The following is a 13244-nucleotide window of genomic DNA, read 5'->3' on the forward strand; positions in this document are numbered from 1 at the left end:
GGTGAAAAATCTTTTGGTGAATTGAGTCAATGTAATGAAAGAATTTCAAACTCAGAATGAATAACATTAACTTCTAATTTTTCTGTTTAATAAATAATCCATAATTATGACATGTTAGTAAGTTCCACCGGAAATCTAACTTAAAACAAACGTTATTTATTATTGATACATTTACCTTTCATTTATAAATTTTAAACTTATGGTAGTGAGAATATATGTATGTTCATCTCATGGTTAATACACGTAATTAGGGGGATCGGGATTGTACGGTGAATAACGTACAGGCTTTCCACCGAGGCTCGGGTCCAAATCTTCGAGACACCAAATATTTTTCAGCGGTATACCGATCCCTATTTGAGCCACTTTGTTGAGAACACTTTGAGTGAGTACGACGTCCGTTGGATGGGACGTTAAACTGCGGACTTCTTGGTGCCTTTAGACACCAAGAGTAAGCTAACGGCGACGCCGGGTTTATCTCCACCATTCCCCTCCCATCCATCCCTAATGTCGCAAATGACAGCTGTCGGTCGCCTCCCATAAAAACTACTACTACGTAATTAGGCATAAATATCATGATTCAGATAGATAATTATTACGTATTCTACTAACGATACATCTCTTCCTCCTTGGTTTTTGGAAGATTACCAGCTTCAAATTTTTTAATCCCAAATTTATCTTAAGAAGCAGCATTCATACATGTTCATTTAAATAGTCACACTTACTGCAGTCTCTTCTTAATTTGAAATCTGTTTCAAATCTACCACATATGAAGGAACCTCTCTACTTTCTATCATCAGCCTTTGAGCTAACAAGGTTCAATATTTCCGCTCTCTATGAGCAACATGTAAATCGGCATTAGTACACTGGTCCACCAGCAAATTAGCTACTACTTGCATTATGGGTCAAACATGCTCTAATTCTCCCTGACTGAATCTTATATGCAGAATGCGTTCCGAAAAATGCGATTGAATTTCCCACACCGCTCCTATTGGTCGGAGTGGAATCAAACTACTTGGAGTAGGTGGGGGGACGCTAAGCTTAACCGCAAAACCGGTCTCAGTGCTCTCCGAAAGACCACGTGAGACCAGGCGCGCGGAAATTTCAGGTGAACTTTTGCAACGCATTGAAAATGAACGTGATTATTTGGACGTCACCACTGGTGATGAAGCCTGGGTTTTTCAATACAACCTAAAAAACGCTATGAGTGGTACACCGACCAGTCCCCCAAGCCCCAAATGGCAAGAATGAGTAATTCAAAAGTGAAAACAATGCTCATGATCTTTTTCGACAGTAAAGGAGTCGTCCAAGGCGTTGGTTCCTCAAGGACTAACAGTTAACGCTGCATACTACGTGAATGTGCTGGAAAGACTCCGAAAAAGGATCATCAGGACGAGAAAAGACATCTCCGCTAGCCGGCAACTCCATCACAACAACGCGCCACGAGTCCGCGAGTTCCTGGCCAAACACCATGTGCCAACGCTGTCCCATCCCCTCTATAGTCCTGACGTCACCCCAGCAGACTTCTTTTTGTTTCCTCGGATTAAGGCAGCCCTGAAAGGAACTTGTTTTTTGTCCATATAAGAGATCCAATCGGCCGTGGCGAAGACCTTGCGAGAGGTCCCCGAAGACACCTTCCAGGGCTCGTACCGGTCATAGCAGAGTCACAGAACAAAATGTGTAGAGGCCCAAGGGCAGTCATTTCAAGAATGTTAATTATTTGTGCAAATCTGTTCAATAAATCACTAAAAAAATTGCATTACTTTCGGAACGCACCTTGTATAATCATTTAGGCTAAATAATTTGCTTTAGCCCTTGGCAAATTTTGAATTTCATGACGCATTCATTAAATGTTACTTAAAAAATTCAAATATATTATTGCCAATACTACAAGATATGGGAGAGAAACTCAAGTATACTGCCCTATACTATACTCTTTGCTTCCGAGACTGGGTGAATGTGAAGCATTTTTGGGGTGATATTATAACAAAACTTATGATAATTCAAGTATGATTGTAGAAATACTAATTTCCAGCAACATACAAAGATATGGAACAAACGCCGAATGGGAAGCAAATAAGGATGATGCTAAAGGTAAAACAAATCAGCAATGGCACATTCTCAGTGAAAGTGCGATTAAATTACCTATACATTTTTAAGACCCATCCAACATTTCGGAATTGCATTTTCATTGCTCTCTGGGTATAGCATGCGCTTAAATAAATGTAATTAAAAAATATGAAATGGGTAAAAATTGCCACCTGTGCAAATCAAAGATCAATTCTTGCATTCGGAAAGATGATGCGCTAGCCCCAGCTTAACTAATCCTTAGAAAGCGCTCTAAATGAATATTAATAGAGTGAAGCATTAATATATATGGCATAAAGAAGAGAATACATAGTATTTATTGATGCTGAAATCAAGTTTCAATGAAATATGCTAAATGAATACACACTTAAATTGTTATTTGTAAATTATTATTGAAATAAAGATGAATATTGGTAACAATTATAATTTAGTATGTTATATTTTATGAAATGTGATTTTTATGAGTATTCATGGCATTATTCGCGCTTCTGTGAATTTCATTCATCATTTAATAATTTGGCGTTCAAACCATCCATATGTAATTTCGTACGGTTACATCTCCCTTTTGCTCATCAGTGCATGAATACATTTAGGAAAAGAGAAAAAGAATCAAGTTTGAAATTGTCATTAAATGCGCATAGTTATAAGATAAATAGAGCATTTTTCTGGGATATATAATAATTTGATTGCAAATATCTTCACATTGAAATATGTAATATTTTAGAAAAATGTGTTGGTATTGCCTGGTCATTTGATATTTTAGTGCATTATATGAAAGCAGAATCGCCTAGTCCACAACTGGCCAGTAAACTTGCAGAATTCTCAAAATAGTAAAAAAGACAGTCAATACTTTAAGCTTGATAATACATAAATACTACATACAACAACTAATTATTTAGCTTTGTATACTTTCTATCTCTTTTAATTCCACCCCAAGTGTCAATTAATTTCTTCCCCCACCTTTCAAGCCAGAATTCTTCACCCTATCCGCATCATCTTCAGCATCCCATTGCCTCTCAGCATTTACTACATCCACTTGCATTCTTCGAATTTCTCCAAACCAAAATTTCTCTTCCCTTGCGACATGTTGGATTTCATCGATGGTTTTTTTTTCGTCCATTCCATTTTCTTCATTCTTCTCCTCACCAAACCTCGAAAGTCTCTCTTTTACGCTTTTCTCCTTACCTCGACGACCAAGTCATACAAAATTACGCACCATATTTAAGTTTTTACTAATCTTTTCTTTGCAACCTTACTTAAGTTACCTGCCAACATCTTCCGCCTCTTGTAAGCATTTGTAATGACTAACCGAATGAATTAAATACACAGAAAATACATTGTTCTGGGTACACCCTGGAAAATGCCATAATTGAAAATATCATAAAAATTTTAGGAAGCTAGGGAATATACGAAGATGATTACAACCAAAATGTATATCAACACAGCTAGACGCACTACAATTTATAAAAGACTTCGATGTTTCCTTTTCTGATCCGATAAATTAGAGAAAATCATTGATTATTTGCTTTATTTTCTTTGAGTAGAATCAAAATGTACATTAGGAGGTTTGTGTAGAACTAAAATTAATTGCTGAATAAAAGGTCAAGCTTCAAACAGTGAAATAATCAGAAAAAAGTAATTGTGATTTTCCTTAATACTGAACCGATTTTAAGCGTGATCGGTATCATTAAACCAAGCGAACTTTTCTGTAACTTTGCCGTAAATCCTTATAAAGATAGTAGTGTTTACATAAATGATAGTAAAAATTAATTTATATACCTTTCAACCACAGGCATTCTAAAGAGTAGAGGTGGATTTTAATAATTCCGATACCTGAGGAATACACATAGGAATCCTGACTAATGAAACAAATCATAGCATCTCACTCATAACTGACATCTCCAATCATTAAAATTACTACCTTTCTTCAAGAATCTCAAAGCTATTTTCTTCACGCCCTCCTTCCGCCCTAGTCCGCAATAAAAACTCTCTGATCCTATTACCAATTTTTAATTTCAACCACATCCTTCCTCTCCGTGTATAATTAATTTCTTTCGCCTGCGTCTCTCCTCTTGTAACTCATTCTCCAAATTCTTCTAATCCATTTCTAACAAGTCTCAACCTCGTTTTCTGTCAACGCTTTTAACACAGAATCATATGACAAAACATGTTCAAAGAATGCAAACCTAGTTTTAGAAAATTTCAAATTATGAAATATGACTTAAGGAAATACTCTCGTCTAAATATACTTTCAGGAAACACTTTTACGGGACAAATGAGCGAAAGACAATTGCCATATCTCTACGATGGTTAATTTTCTGCTACGTTACTTAAATTCAAGTTACTACCATTACTAAAAATTACATGCACGCACTACCATTTTATCTTTAGCCGAAATAGTTTTTATGTGCTAAACTTTATTAGAATATTGAACCAATGAAACTACACAAGTTAAAGGAATAGTTAATGAACAGCTAGGCTTCGATACATCATAAAATTGCTTACAGCATTAGTTCAAGTATTTTTTTGCTCTCATTAAATTCATATTCTCATTGCTTTCACAGACCTAAGCCAAAGATACCGGCATGAATTTCAGTATGGCAGTAAAATCCAATAAATAAGTGTAACCAAACAGAACTCGAGCCTTTTTCTCGCGCATACGACAAGAAACAGCTTTAAAAGTGTTTAAAGTTGGCGGTTCCAACCGATGCAATATTACAACCTCTATCGAACGACGGAATAACGTAATTGTAATAGAAATATGGCTGTTAAAACAGAGAAACGGAGCCCAATAATTTTTTCCCATGAATTTTTAAAAAATCTGTCGTGTAATGTCGGTTGGCGTCGAAAATTTGTCGTGAGAAGGCCGCGAGGCCAAGGACGAGGAGGAATGCGTGGTTTCGAGCATTTACGCGGCTCGATGACGCAGGGCGTGAAGGGAGTGACTCGGATGAGTAACCCCGAGATTTCCCTAATGCGTCATCTGAAACTCGGCGGTTAGACCGCATGCTTGAGTTTTCGGAACGCCGCGCGTATTTAAAAATGTCAGCCTCGAGCGACGCTCCGAAAGTGATACACATACTGGCACGAGTGAGTATGCTTGATATCCTCGAGTTACATGAAAGTCAGCATTGACACACTCTTGGATCAGCCCAACGCTTAAGATAGATTGTGAAGGTGTCGTCAGATATTATCGCTAACTGCTCAGCTTGGCACGAGTGACACCGTTGATTGACCGAAATGTGCCATTAATTTTACATTACTAGTTATGAGCCTGGAGCGGAAACTCCTGGAGGTATTAAATAGTGATATCGAAATCCAGATGAATTGGCCGCTTCCTCGAATATGAAGAAATATTGTATGGAACATGATTCCTATAATTGATTGATTCACCTCAAACTAATCGATTATTAGAATTAGAAGGGTTTAATAATTGGGAAAATATAATGAATTTGGAAATTATCATTATTGGCAACATACATTTTGAATTATTGATGAAATTTATTTTAGGTGAGATAACTGGATAGTAGTTTGCTCTGATTTCGCTACCAAACCTGTACTAGGGAGGACCCCAGTAATTTTCAAGTAAACACACGGAGCATTACTTGATAAATTTAAACGATAAAAAACAAGAGACTTAGGTAGCATTTTCTAAAATACCTACTTATTACACTAAATACTTTTAAATGCCGTGGTTTAAAACATTGAAGCTCTCATCGTATTTATACGTTACGGATAAAATGCCCAAACGGACGGCGATGGGCGGATGATGTAGGATGCGAAACAAAAAGAAGCTACAAAAATAAAACTAGAAGAGGAATAATTAAAATTCACAGAATTAAACACAGCATTTCCTGTGGATACTTCTTCTAGGATCAAGATTGAAGTAAAGGCACAAGGATTCGTAAATGACCCATTGGGACAGGGATCAGGCTTTCAATGATCTTAGCGACCATTCTGTCCTTCCTCCTCTCTTTCGAAAACTAGAAATTGCACCCAACTACCCAATTTCGTTAAGTATTTACTTTTCTGACTCCATAGGCTGGCGAGGTAGCCTAGAGACCAGAGCGTTTTAAACCCAAGGTTCAAGTCCGGGTGATGCCTCTGGGGTCCCCCGCCCAAAGATTCAAACAGTGCGATTTTATGGCTAAGTGAACTTAGTGAGAAACCGCAGGTGGCACAGGGAAAGGAACAACTCCCCCCAGACCCGAGCGTGCGACTTTCACACGCCTTAGGACTTAGCTCGGGGTGAACTATCCCTCACATATCAAAACCAACCTTCGGGTTGTGCGTTGTGGTAGTAGTTGTAATAGCGTTGCTCCTCCTAAATCACGATACACTCAACTCAACTTTAATTCCAACGTATAACATGTATTTTCCTCCTCATTATAGCCCACTCACTTCAGGTATTTTTTCATTCACGTTCTTTAATAACTTTATTAATTCAATCACTAAATATCTTCCAGAACAACATTTTTATGCAGTTTTTTGGGGCCGCAATCATAACCACGAACTTCTCTTGTTCAACCCGTTCTTTTCTGTTTTGTTGGGAAAATGCGGATGCTTTAGAGAAAATCGAGTCACATCCAGCGGCTAGGTCCTACATCTGGACATGTTTGACAGGAGATAAACAATATTTTCGTAAATCATCAGCGATGACCGTCCTAAGCGGATTAATCAACATTGTTCGTTTTTACCGGTGCGGTTATACACGTATTTCATGATTCGAAGATGCCTGCATCTTCCACGGTGAGCTTAGTATTCTTTGAAATAAACCACGGAAGAACAGCGTCCGAGTGGAACAAACCAAATATAGAGGGCCTTTTAGAGAGTGTACCTTCTAAATTCGCGAATACTCTTGAATGTAAATGGAGAGAACGGAATAATTTCGCATGAGCGCATCAAACAGGCGTGGTAGGCAAATGGTAGGCTCTGTAAACCTCTTGTAATTCGAGTCCACATTATTCCTCTCACAGTGCCCCAGAAAGGGGGTGTTCGAGTGAAAGGGAGGGAGGGGTTCGATGGCGGTTCCATCGGCTCCTAACGGGAATCGTCCAATGCGAAAGGGGTGTCCAGGACACCGGTGATGTCCATTCCAGGGGATTGGCGTGTGCTGATTTCGAACGGGGATGACTGCAGCAGATGAAATGACTGCTCCACGGACTATTTATATCCCATAGTTCATTGGAAAAATGAAGGGGCTAAATTTCATTTCGTCTACGAATCTTTTTTTTTTTAACTTGCCCTACTTTCAGAAATTTGCAGTACGTTTTCGAAATCAATTTTGCGCATTAAATGGTGCCGCTGGAACATAATATTGTAGTAAATATGAACTTATCATGTAATTGGAGACAACACTCACTTCATTTAGTAACGATTAGGGGATAATATTCAATTATTTCTTAAGATATGATATTTTCCTTGCAAATTTTATTCTAGTATATTTTAAGGTGCTTCGAGTTTCGAATATGAGAGAAAATAGAATTAACCTTGTGAAACAGTCCCCACGAAAAAACGAGAATTGACTGAACAAAGTAATGATCAGCTGAAAATTTCAGGTACAAGTATATTCTTATTTCCCCTTCCGATTAAGGTATCTTCATTAACTTTTCCTTCTCTCAGTCAGGCCACAACACCAAATAATAAATCTAAGGAATGGCAAGCATTTACCATAGCTCGACATTCATCGTATCATACATATTTTGGTAGTTGCGCTTTAAGATGGATGTTATTATAGCCTCTAAATATGGGTATTAACGCACAACAAAAATGCTAAATATTTAAACTTACCTTTTTGAGCGTAATTCTTTATTACCATAACATTCAATGCTACCTATATGATTTACTTATGTACAATAGAACTTAGGTGGTGATTGATTCGTCTTAAGAAAATCAACGTTGTTCCAATGAGGAGAAAATATTCGTTTATGTTAGGACAATTACAGATTAAAAGCGGAATTGTATTCTATTTTATTGTTTTTTCGAGGAAAAAGTATTTAGTCTCTAATATTGTGTTTTTCGATTAATTATTGATATTAAAGTTCAGCGGTCCCTGGGTCCATCAAAAACACAATCGAGGAAAGGGTGACGAGTAAAATTTCTACCATAGAGATTACAAGGTACCACTTAACCCCAAAATCTGGCCAGCATTCGATTCTTTCAAGCGATACGCCATAATTCATGCACGCAATGCTTTGGAACCTTTTGTATAGATATTTCTTTTGCTACCAAAAAAACATTCTGCTTGGGAAGTAACTAGCTAATTCCTAAAAACTGGAGAGCAACTTGGAGAGGCGACTATTCCCATCGTCTTCCCCGCCTCTCCATGCTCCTGAGCGCATTAAATCTTGTCTTCATTCACCCAGAAATCTTTTTGAGATGCTACGACATTTTCTCAACCCACTTCTGTACATGGGAGACGAGAAAACTTTCCACCGCACCGGAGATGAAACCGAACCGAAATAAAATCGGCAGAAAAATAAAAACCGGGCCACAAAAAATCAGCATCGCAAAGCGGCTACCGGGTCAATCCTTAGAAGAGCAGAGCGAGGGATAGGGAATAGAGGGGTGCAGAATGGAGGGGGGCTGGGTTCGTGTTCGGTTTGTTTCGAAACATAAAGAGGGAGGGCTCTTCCGCCCGGCTCCAAAGTAACGGTGGAGAAGAGCGCGGAGGGAAGTGGGAAGGACCGAAAAAGGGGGTTGCATTAATAGCGAACCCTGGCGGGGGAAATCACTTCCCCGCTCTCGGAGGAGGAAGCGAGGGGCGGGGGCACGCGAGAAGAGAGGACGCCGGAAGGGTGGGAGGCGATCGTTCTCGTCGCTCCCCGCCTGGCGCCGCCACCGTTCCCCGTTCTGACGTTATAGCGAGGCATCGGTGGCGATAAAGAGTGCGTTGGCGGGCTCAGGAAGGGTGAGGAGAGTCTTGGTGAAAGGGAGAGAGAGGAGCGGCTTCGAGAAGGGCGACGGAAGCGGCGAGGAAACTCGCGTTCGGACGGGTAACCCATCGCGGGTGCGCACGGAGAGCAGATCGCCGCGCAGGATCGGAGGCCCTTGGACGCGTCTGAGACACCGCGGCCACCGAAACAATAACAAAAAGACACGAAAAAATTAAGGGAGACGGGGCCTACATCGCTTCCACGGTCGCCGACGGTCAGCGAAGGGGGTGGGGCATCCCTTTGACGACGTGCAGGTGTGGTGTGCCTCCTGTGCCGGGAGAAGGGGGGTAGGAAGCCCCAAAAGGTCTCCAGCGATGCCGTCCTCTTTCTCGGCGGGGGGCGCTGGGGTGAGGCCCGAGCAGGGGGGCTCGGCGTCGGGGGCGCCTTTGCTGAGGCTTCCCACGTCGCCTCCAGATAAAGGGGCTGGGGGGGCCGAGGGAGACCCTCAGTCGAGGGAACGACGTGGGATCTGCCGCTGCCGACAGGAGAAAGCACCGGAGAACACGGCAGCGGGGGGGACTTCTTCGTCCATCGACGAGGAGGACCGGCGGGCGGACGAAGAGGTTGCCGCGGCTGCGGGGCCGTGCCGACACTGTGGGCGGATCGGAGGAGGCGGTGACGAGAACTCCGAACCTACGACGCCAGGAGGTCGCGTCCGCCCCGTCATCACCTTCAGCCACGTGGAGGGGGGCGCGCACAAGAGCTGCCAGGGACAGGACCACCGCTCCCGGAGCCCGAGTCCCCTGCTCGAGATCCCTACGCCAGTGGACACTTCAAAGGAGATCATGCGGCCCCCGACACCCACCGCGGAGCGGACGTAAGGTAGGCGCCGCGAGGGGGAGGTCCCAGCACGTGGCACGCGGCGTGCGTCGGCCGGTTCGCACGCGGGGGGCGGGGACGACGTCGACATCACAACTCTGCGAGGCGTGCGCCTGCGTGCCCGGCAGGAAAGGCACGCTTGCCGATTGTGGCGCGAACCAAAACATCGCTCCGCAGACTTGTTGTGACGCGGGCGGAGACTCAGCCCGTGTCCCCCGCGCCCTCCCCGTTTCTTTGTGATCTGGATTAGCCGGCGCAGAAGGGGCGGAGAGTGTGCGGCCTGCAGGATATTCGCGGGGATCCCCGGCGACACGCCCACCACAGACGGACGTCGGAAGGACGATTCGTGCGATCGGAGTAGGCACGCGTGATGTTTTCACCGTTTCTCGGAGTGTTTTAATGTCGTCGCGTGAGGGTCGATGTGTTGTTCATTATAAATTACTGAGGAAGTGTTATTCTTTTTTTTTAGATTCTCTATATCAACCAATCAAAAGGAATAATGGTTAAAATTAAGGGGGAGACACGAGGGCGTCTCCCCTGTTTGTTGATTCAATATTAACCAGTGCATGTGCCATTGAAATATAAAAACGGACAAAAACCCAAAAAACTTTTCCATTTGGCTTAGCTCGGGATGTGCAAATGCATGTACATCGCTTCTGTTTTTCAAATTATTTTTACACGGAACGCCAAATCAAAAGGCTGTATTTTTCTTTTTGCGACCACGTAATGGATTGGGCACTGCCGTCGTGTGGAACGACGAGGTGGAACTGGGCGTTCCTGGCGCCGGATCCTCATCAGAATTCGCTTTGTAAAAATAAATAAATATATATATATATATACATACATACATATATAAATATACATATATAAGTATATGTGGATGTGTATTTCCTGCAAAACGCGGGGAAAAGGATTATAAAAGCACTGGCACCCGGACCTGAACGAAAATAAACAAAAGGGGGAGAGGAGAGAGAAGAAAAATGGACTCTGAAAGCAAAGAGGGAGTGAGAGAGTCAACCTTGCTCACGGGTGCGTACGTTTTCCGGCGGAGTGAATAAGCCCACTCTCCCGCGACAGGGGCGAAAATTAGGCGAGGGAGGGATAGAAAAAAAAGGCCCAGTGGGCGGAAGGTGGTGTGTGCGCGAAAGGAGGAGGGGTCACAGAGGTATAGACGAGAAGGGGCGACGCAAAGCGTGGGAGCGGGTGGGTGAAAAAACCCTTTACTCACGGGGTTCGGAAGCAGGGGAAGTGGGGGACGGTTCGATGTTTCGGGGGTGAAGTGGGCAGGGGTTACGGATAGCCAAAGCACACATACGCACAAGGTCACACACACGTGAGGAACAAATAAAAAAAAAATTAAGTGAGCGGAGCGACTGTGTGAAAAAAACGGGAGGGCAGGGGGTGGGGGAGAGAGAGGGAGAACCAACGCATGTCCTCTTCACACCGAAAAATCGACGCGTCCTTTGAGGAGAAAGGGTGATTTTTTTGTTCCCTGGGAAAGAACAAGGGGGAGGAGGCGAGTGTAGGATCACACCCCCGAGAGATTGAGAAGGGGCGGAATATATAGGTTGCGGGGGTGGGAGAGGCGGAGGGGGCGTGACCCGAAAGCCATTGGCGTTGGAGGGGAGCGTTGCGGCGGAGGACTACGAAAAATACCTCGAGGTGGGTGCTAGGGGGGAGAGGGGCCCCATCCGTGGATGGTTGCCCTTTGAACACCCAAGGGAGGGGGTGCTAGAGAGAGAGAAACACACAGGGGGTGATATCGCTCGTTGAATAAAAGGGGGCGCGGAAAGGACCAAGTTCGGTGTAGAGTCGTCCTCACCCCCTTCCGAGCAACCCAGAAGAGAGGAGGAGGGCAGGGGGCGGGAGCGGGGCGTGGAAAGGGGCAGGGGGCGGAAAGGGCACCTTTGGAGCCGAGGGGGTGTGGCGCGCGGCATCTGTGGTGTGTGTGTGTTTCGGGGGGTGGCGGTGTTCGCCTTGGCCGATCGATGTCTGGGGGCGGAGTGGGGGGTGGCCGGAGGCGGAGGCGGGGGGCGGCGGGTGGGGCGGCGACGGGTGTGCGGGGGCAGAGGGGGAGCTACGGGGGCGGCGGCGTGGCGGGGGTGGTAGTGGATGCGGGCGTGCACCCCCCGTCTTTGGAGCGGAAGGAACTGAGGGAGGCCCTGTACTCCGGGATCTTCCGCAAGTACCGCAAGACGATCCTCGTGGTGGGGTCGTTCCTGAGACTCCTGCGGAGGGGAGACTCCAACTACGGCAACATTAAGTGATGGCCGGCGGCATTGGCGATGGCGGCGGACGGCGGGCGGCAGGGCGGGAGCCTGTCGCTTCAAACGGTATGCACTCCACCGACCTCCTCGTCCCACGTACGCGGGAGGGAGGGCGAGCGAGTGGAAAAAAATGAGTCCGAGACTAGTATGGGCTGGCCATCAAACCCAGTCAAATTTATTCCTGCCAATAAAAGTGTACCCCAGCAACGAGCAAGCAGCTCCCGATGCCTCGCGCGGCGGACGGGATGCGTCCGTCAGCAAAGCATTCATAAATTGCATAAGTCAATCCGTTTGAATAGATGCCATCAATTCCATCCAGTGAAATAGCGCGGACATGCTACCATTGAATCTCCCCATAAAATTAGTAACCACACAATATTCCCAATCAAATGTTGGTTAGTTAGATATTTTCAACTCCATTCACAACTACATGCAGAATGTGTATAAATCGGATCTCTGACTCGGGGAAAATATTTGCCTTGTAAGATATCTGCCGCTACTTTTTCTCTCTCCTGACACTACCACCTACATGTTAATGCAGATCTGGAATTTTCCTAATAGATTTTTTATCTTAATTATGACCTATAAATTGATTAGCAAATGTTTTGGAAGCCATTCATTCACTGTATGCGTGTTTCAACATGCAAGAAAGATGGGCACCTGTAATGAAGGTCCCTGCCGAATAATTATTTTCTGTATAATGACATCGATAAAGCAAATCTTCTTAGAAGTCGGCAGATGAAATTATTTGACAATGTTTGGAATTATCTCGCCAAAATACATCGTGTAAATTGAATAATTATCATTTCTTAAACATCTCCTGAAATATTAAAACATAATATCTACGGTTTATATCCTTATTGGTATCATTATTTATACTGTTTAGTGTTTTATAACTAAAGTCATTTTTACCAGGTTTTTGGAGATAAAAAATAAAAAAATATATGAATATGGTTATATGGTTATATATATATATATATATATATATATATATATATGATATATTCTTATATATGTGATACTGCGAGTTTATACCATAGCAAGCGATTTTGAAACAAATTATGATAGTTTCTGGGATAAAGAAAACCAGATGATCGCACAATTAGCAAAAATATATTTTATTATTAGCGATCTTTTA

At 43.4% G+C, this 13244-nt stretch overlaps 2 protein-coding genes across 2 annotated transcripts in view; one reads left to right on the plus strand and one right to left on the minus strand.

The window, feature by feature from the left end:
* Positions 1-13244, minus strand: part of LOC139700310 (sperm-associated antigen 6-like) — a 156808-nt gene that overhangs the window by 45008 nt on the left and 98556 nt on the right. The gene's annotated exons all lie outside the window — the stretch shown is intronic.
* LOC139698968 (uncharacterized) overlaps positions 6817-13244 on the plus strand; it is a 90795-nt gene continuing 84367 nt past the window's right edge. The window contains exons 1-2 of the mRNA XM_071597966.1: positions 6817-6834; positions 9435-9842. Coding sequence (XP_071454067.1) covers positions 6817-6834; positions 9435-9842 — 426 coding nt within the window. The remainder of the gene's footprint in view (positions 6835-9434; positions 9843-13244) is intronic.

This window comes from Hetaerina americana, unplaced genomic scaffold (assembly GCF_022747635.1).
Source record: "Hetaerina americana unplaced genomic scaffold, ioHetAmer1.1.p SCAF_10, whole genome shotgun sequence".
Classification (NCBI taxonomy): Eukaryota; Metazoa; Arthropoda; class Insecta; order Odonata; family Calopterygidae; genus Hetaerina; species Hetaerina americana.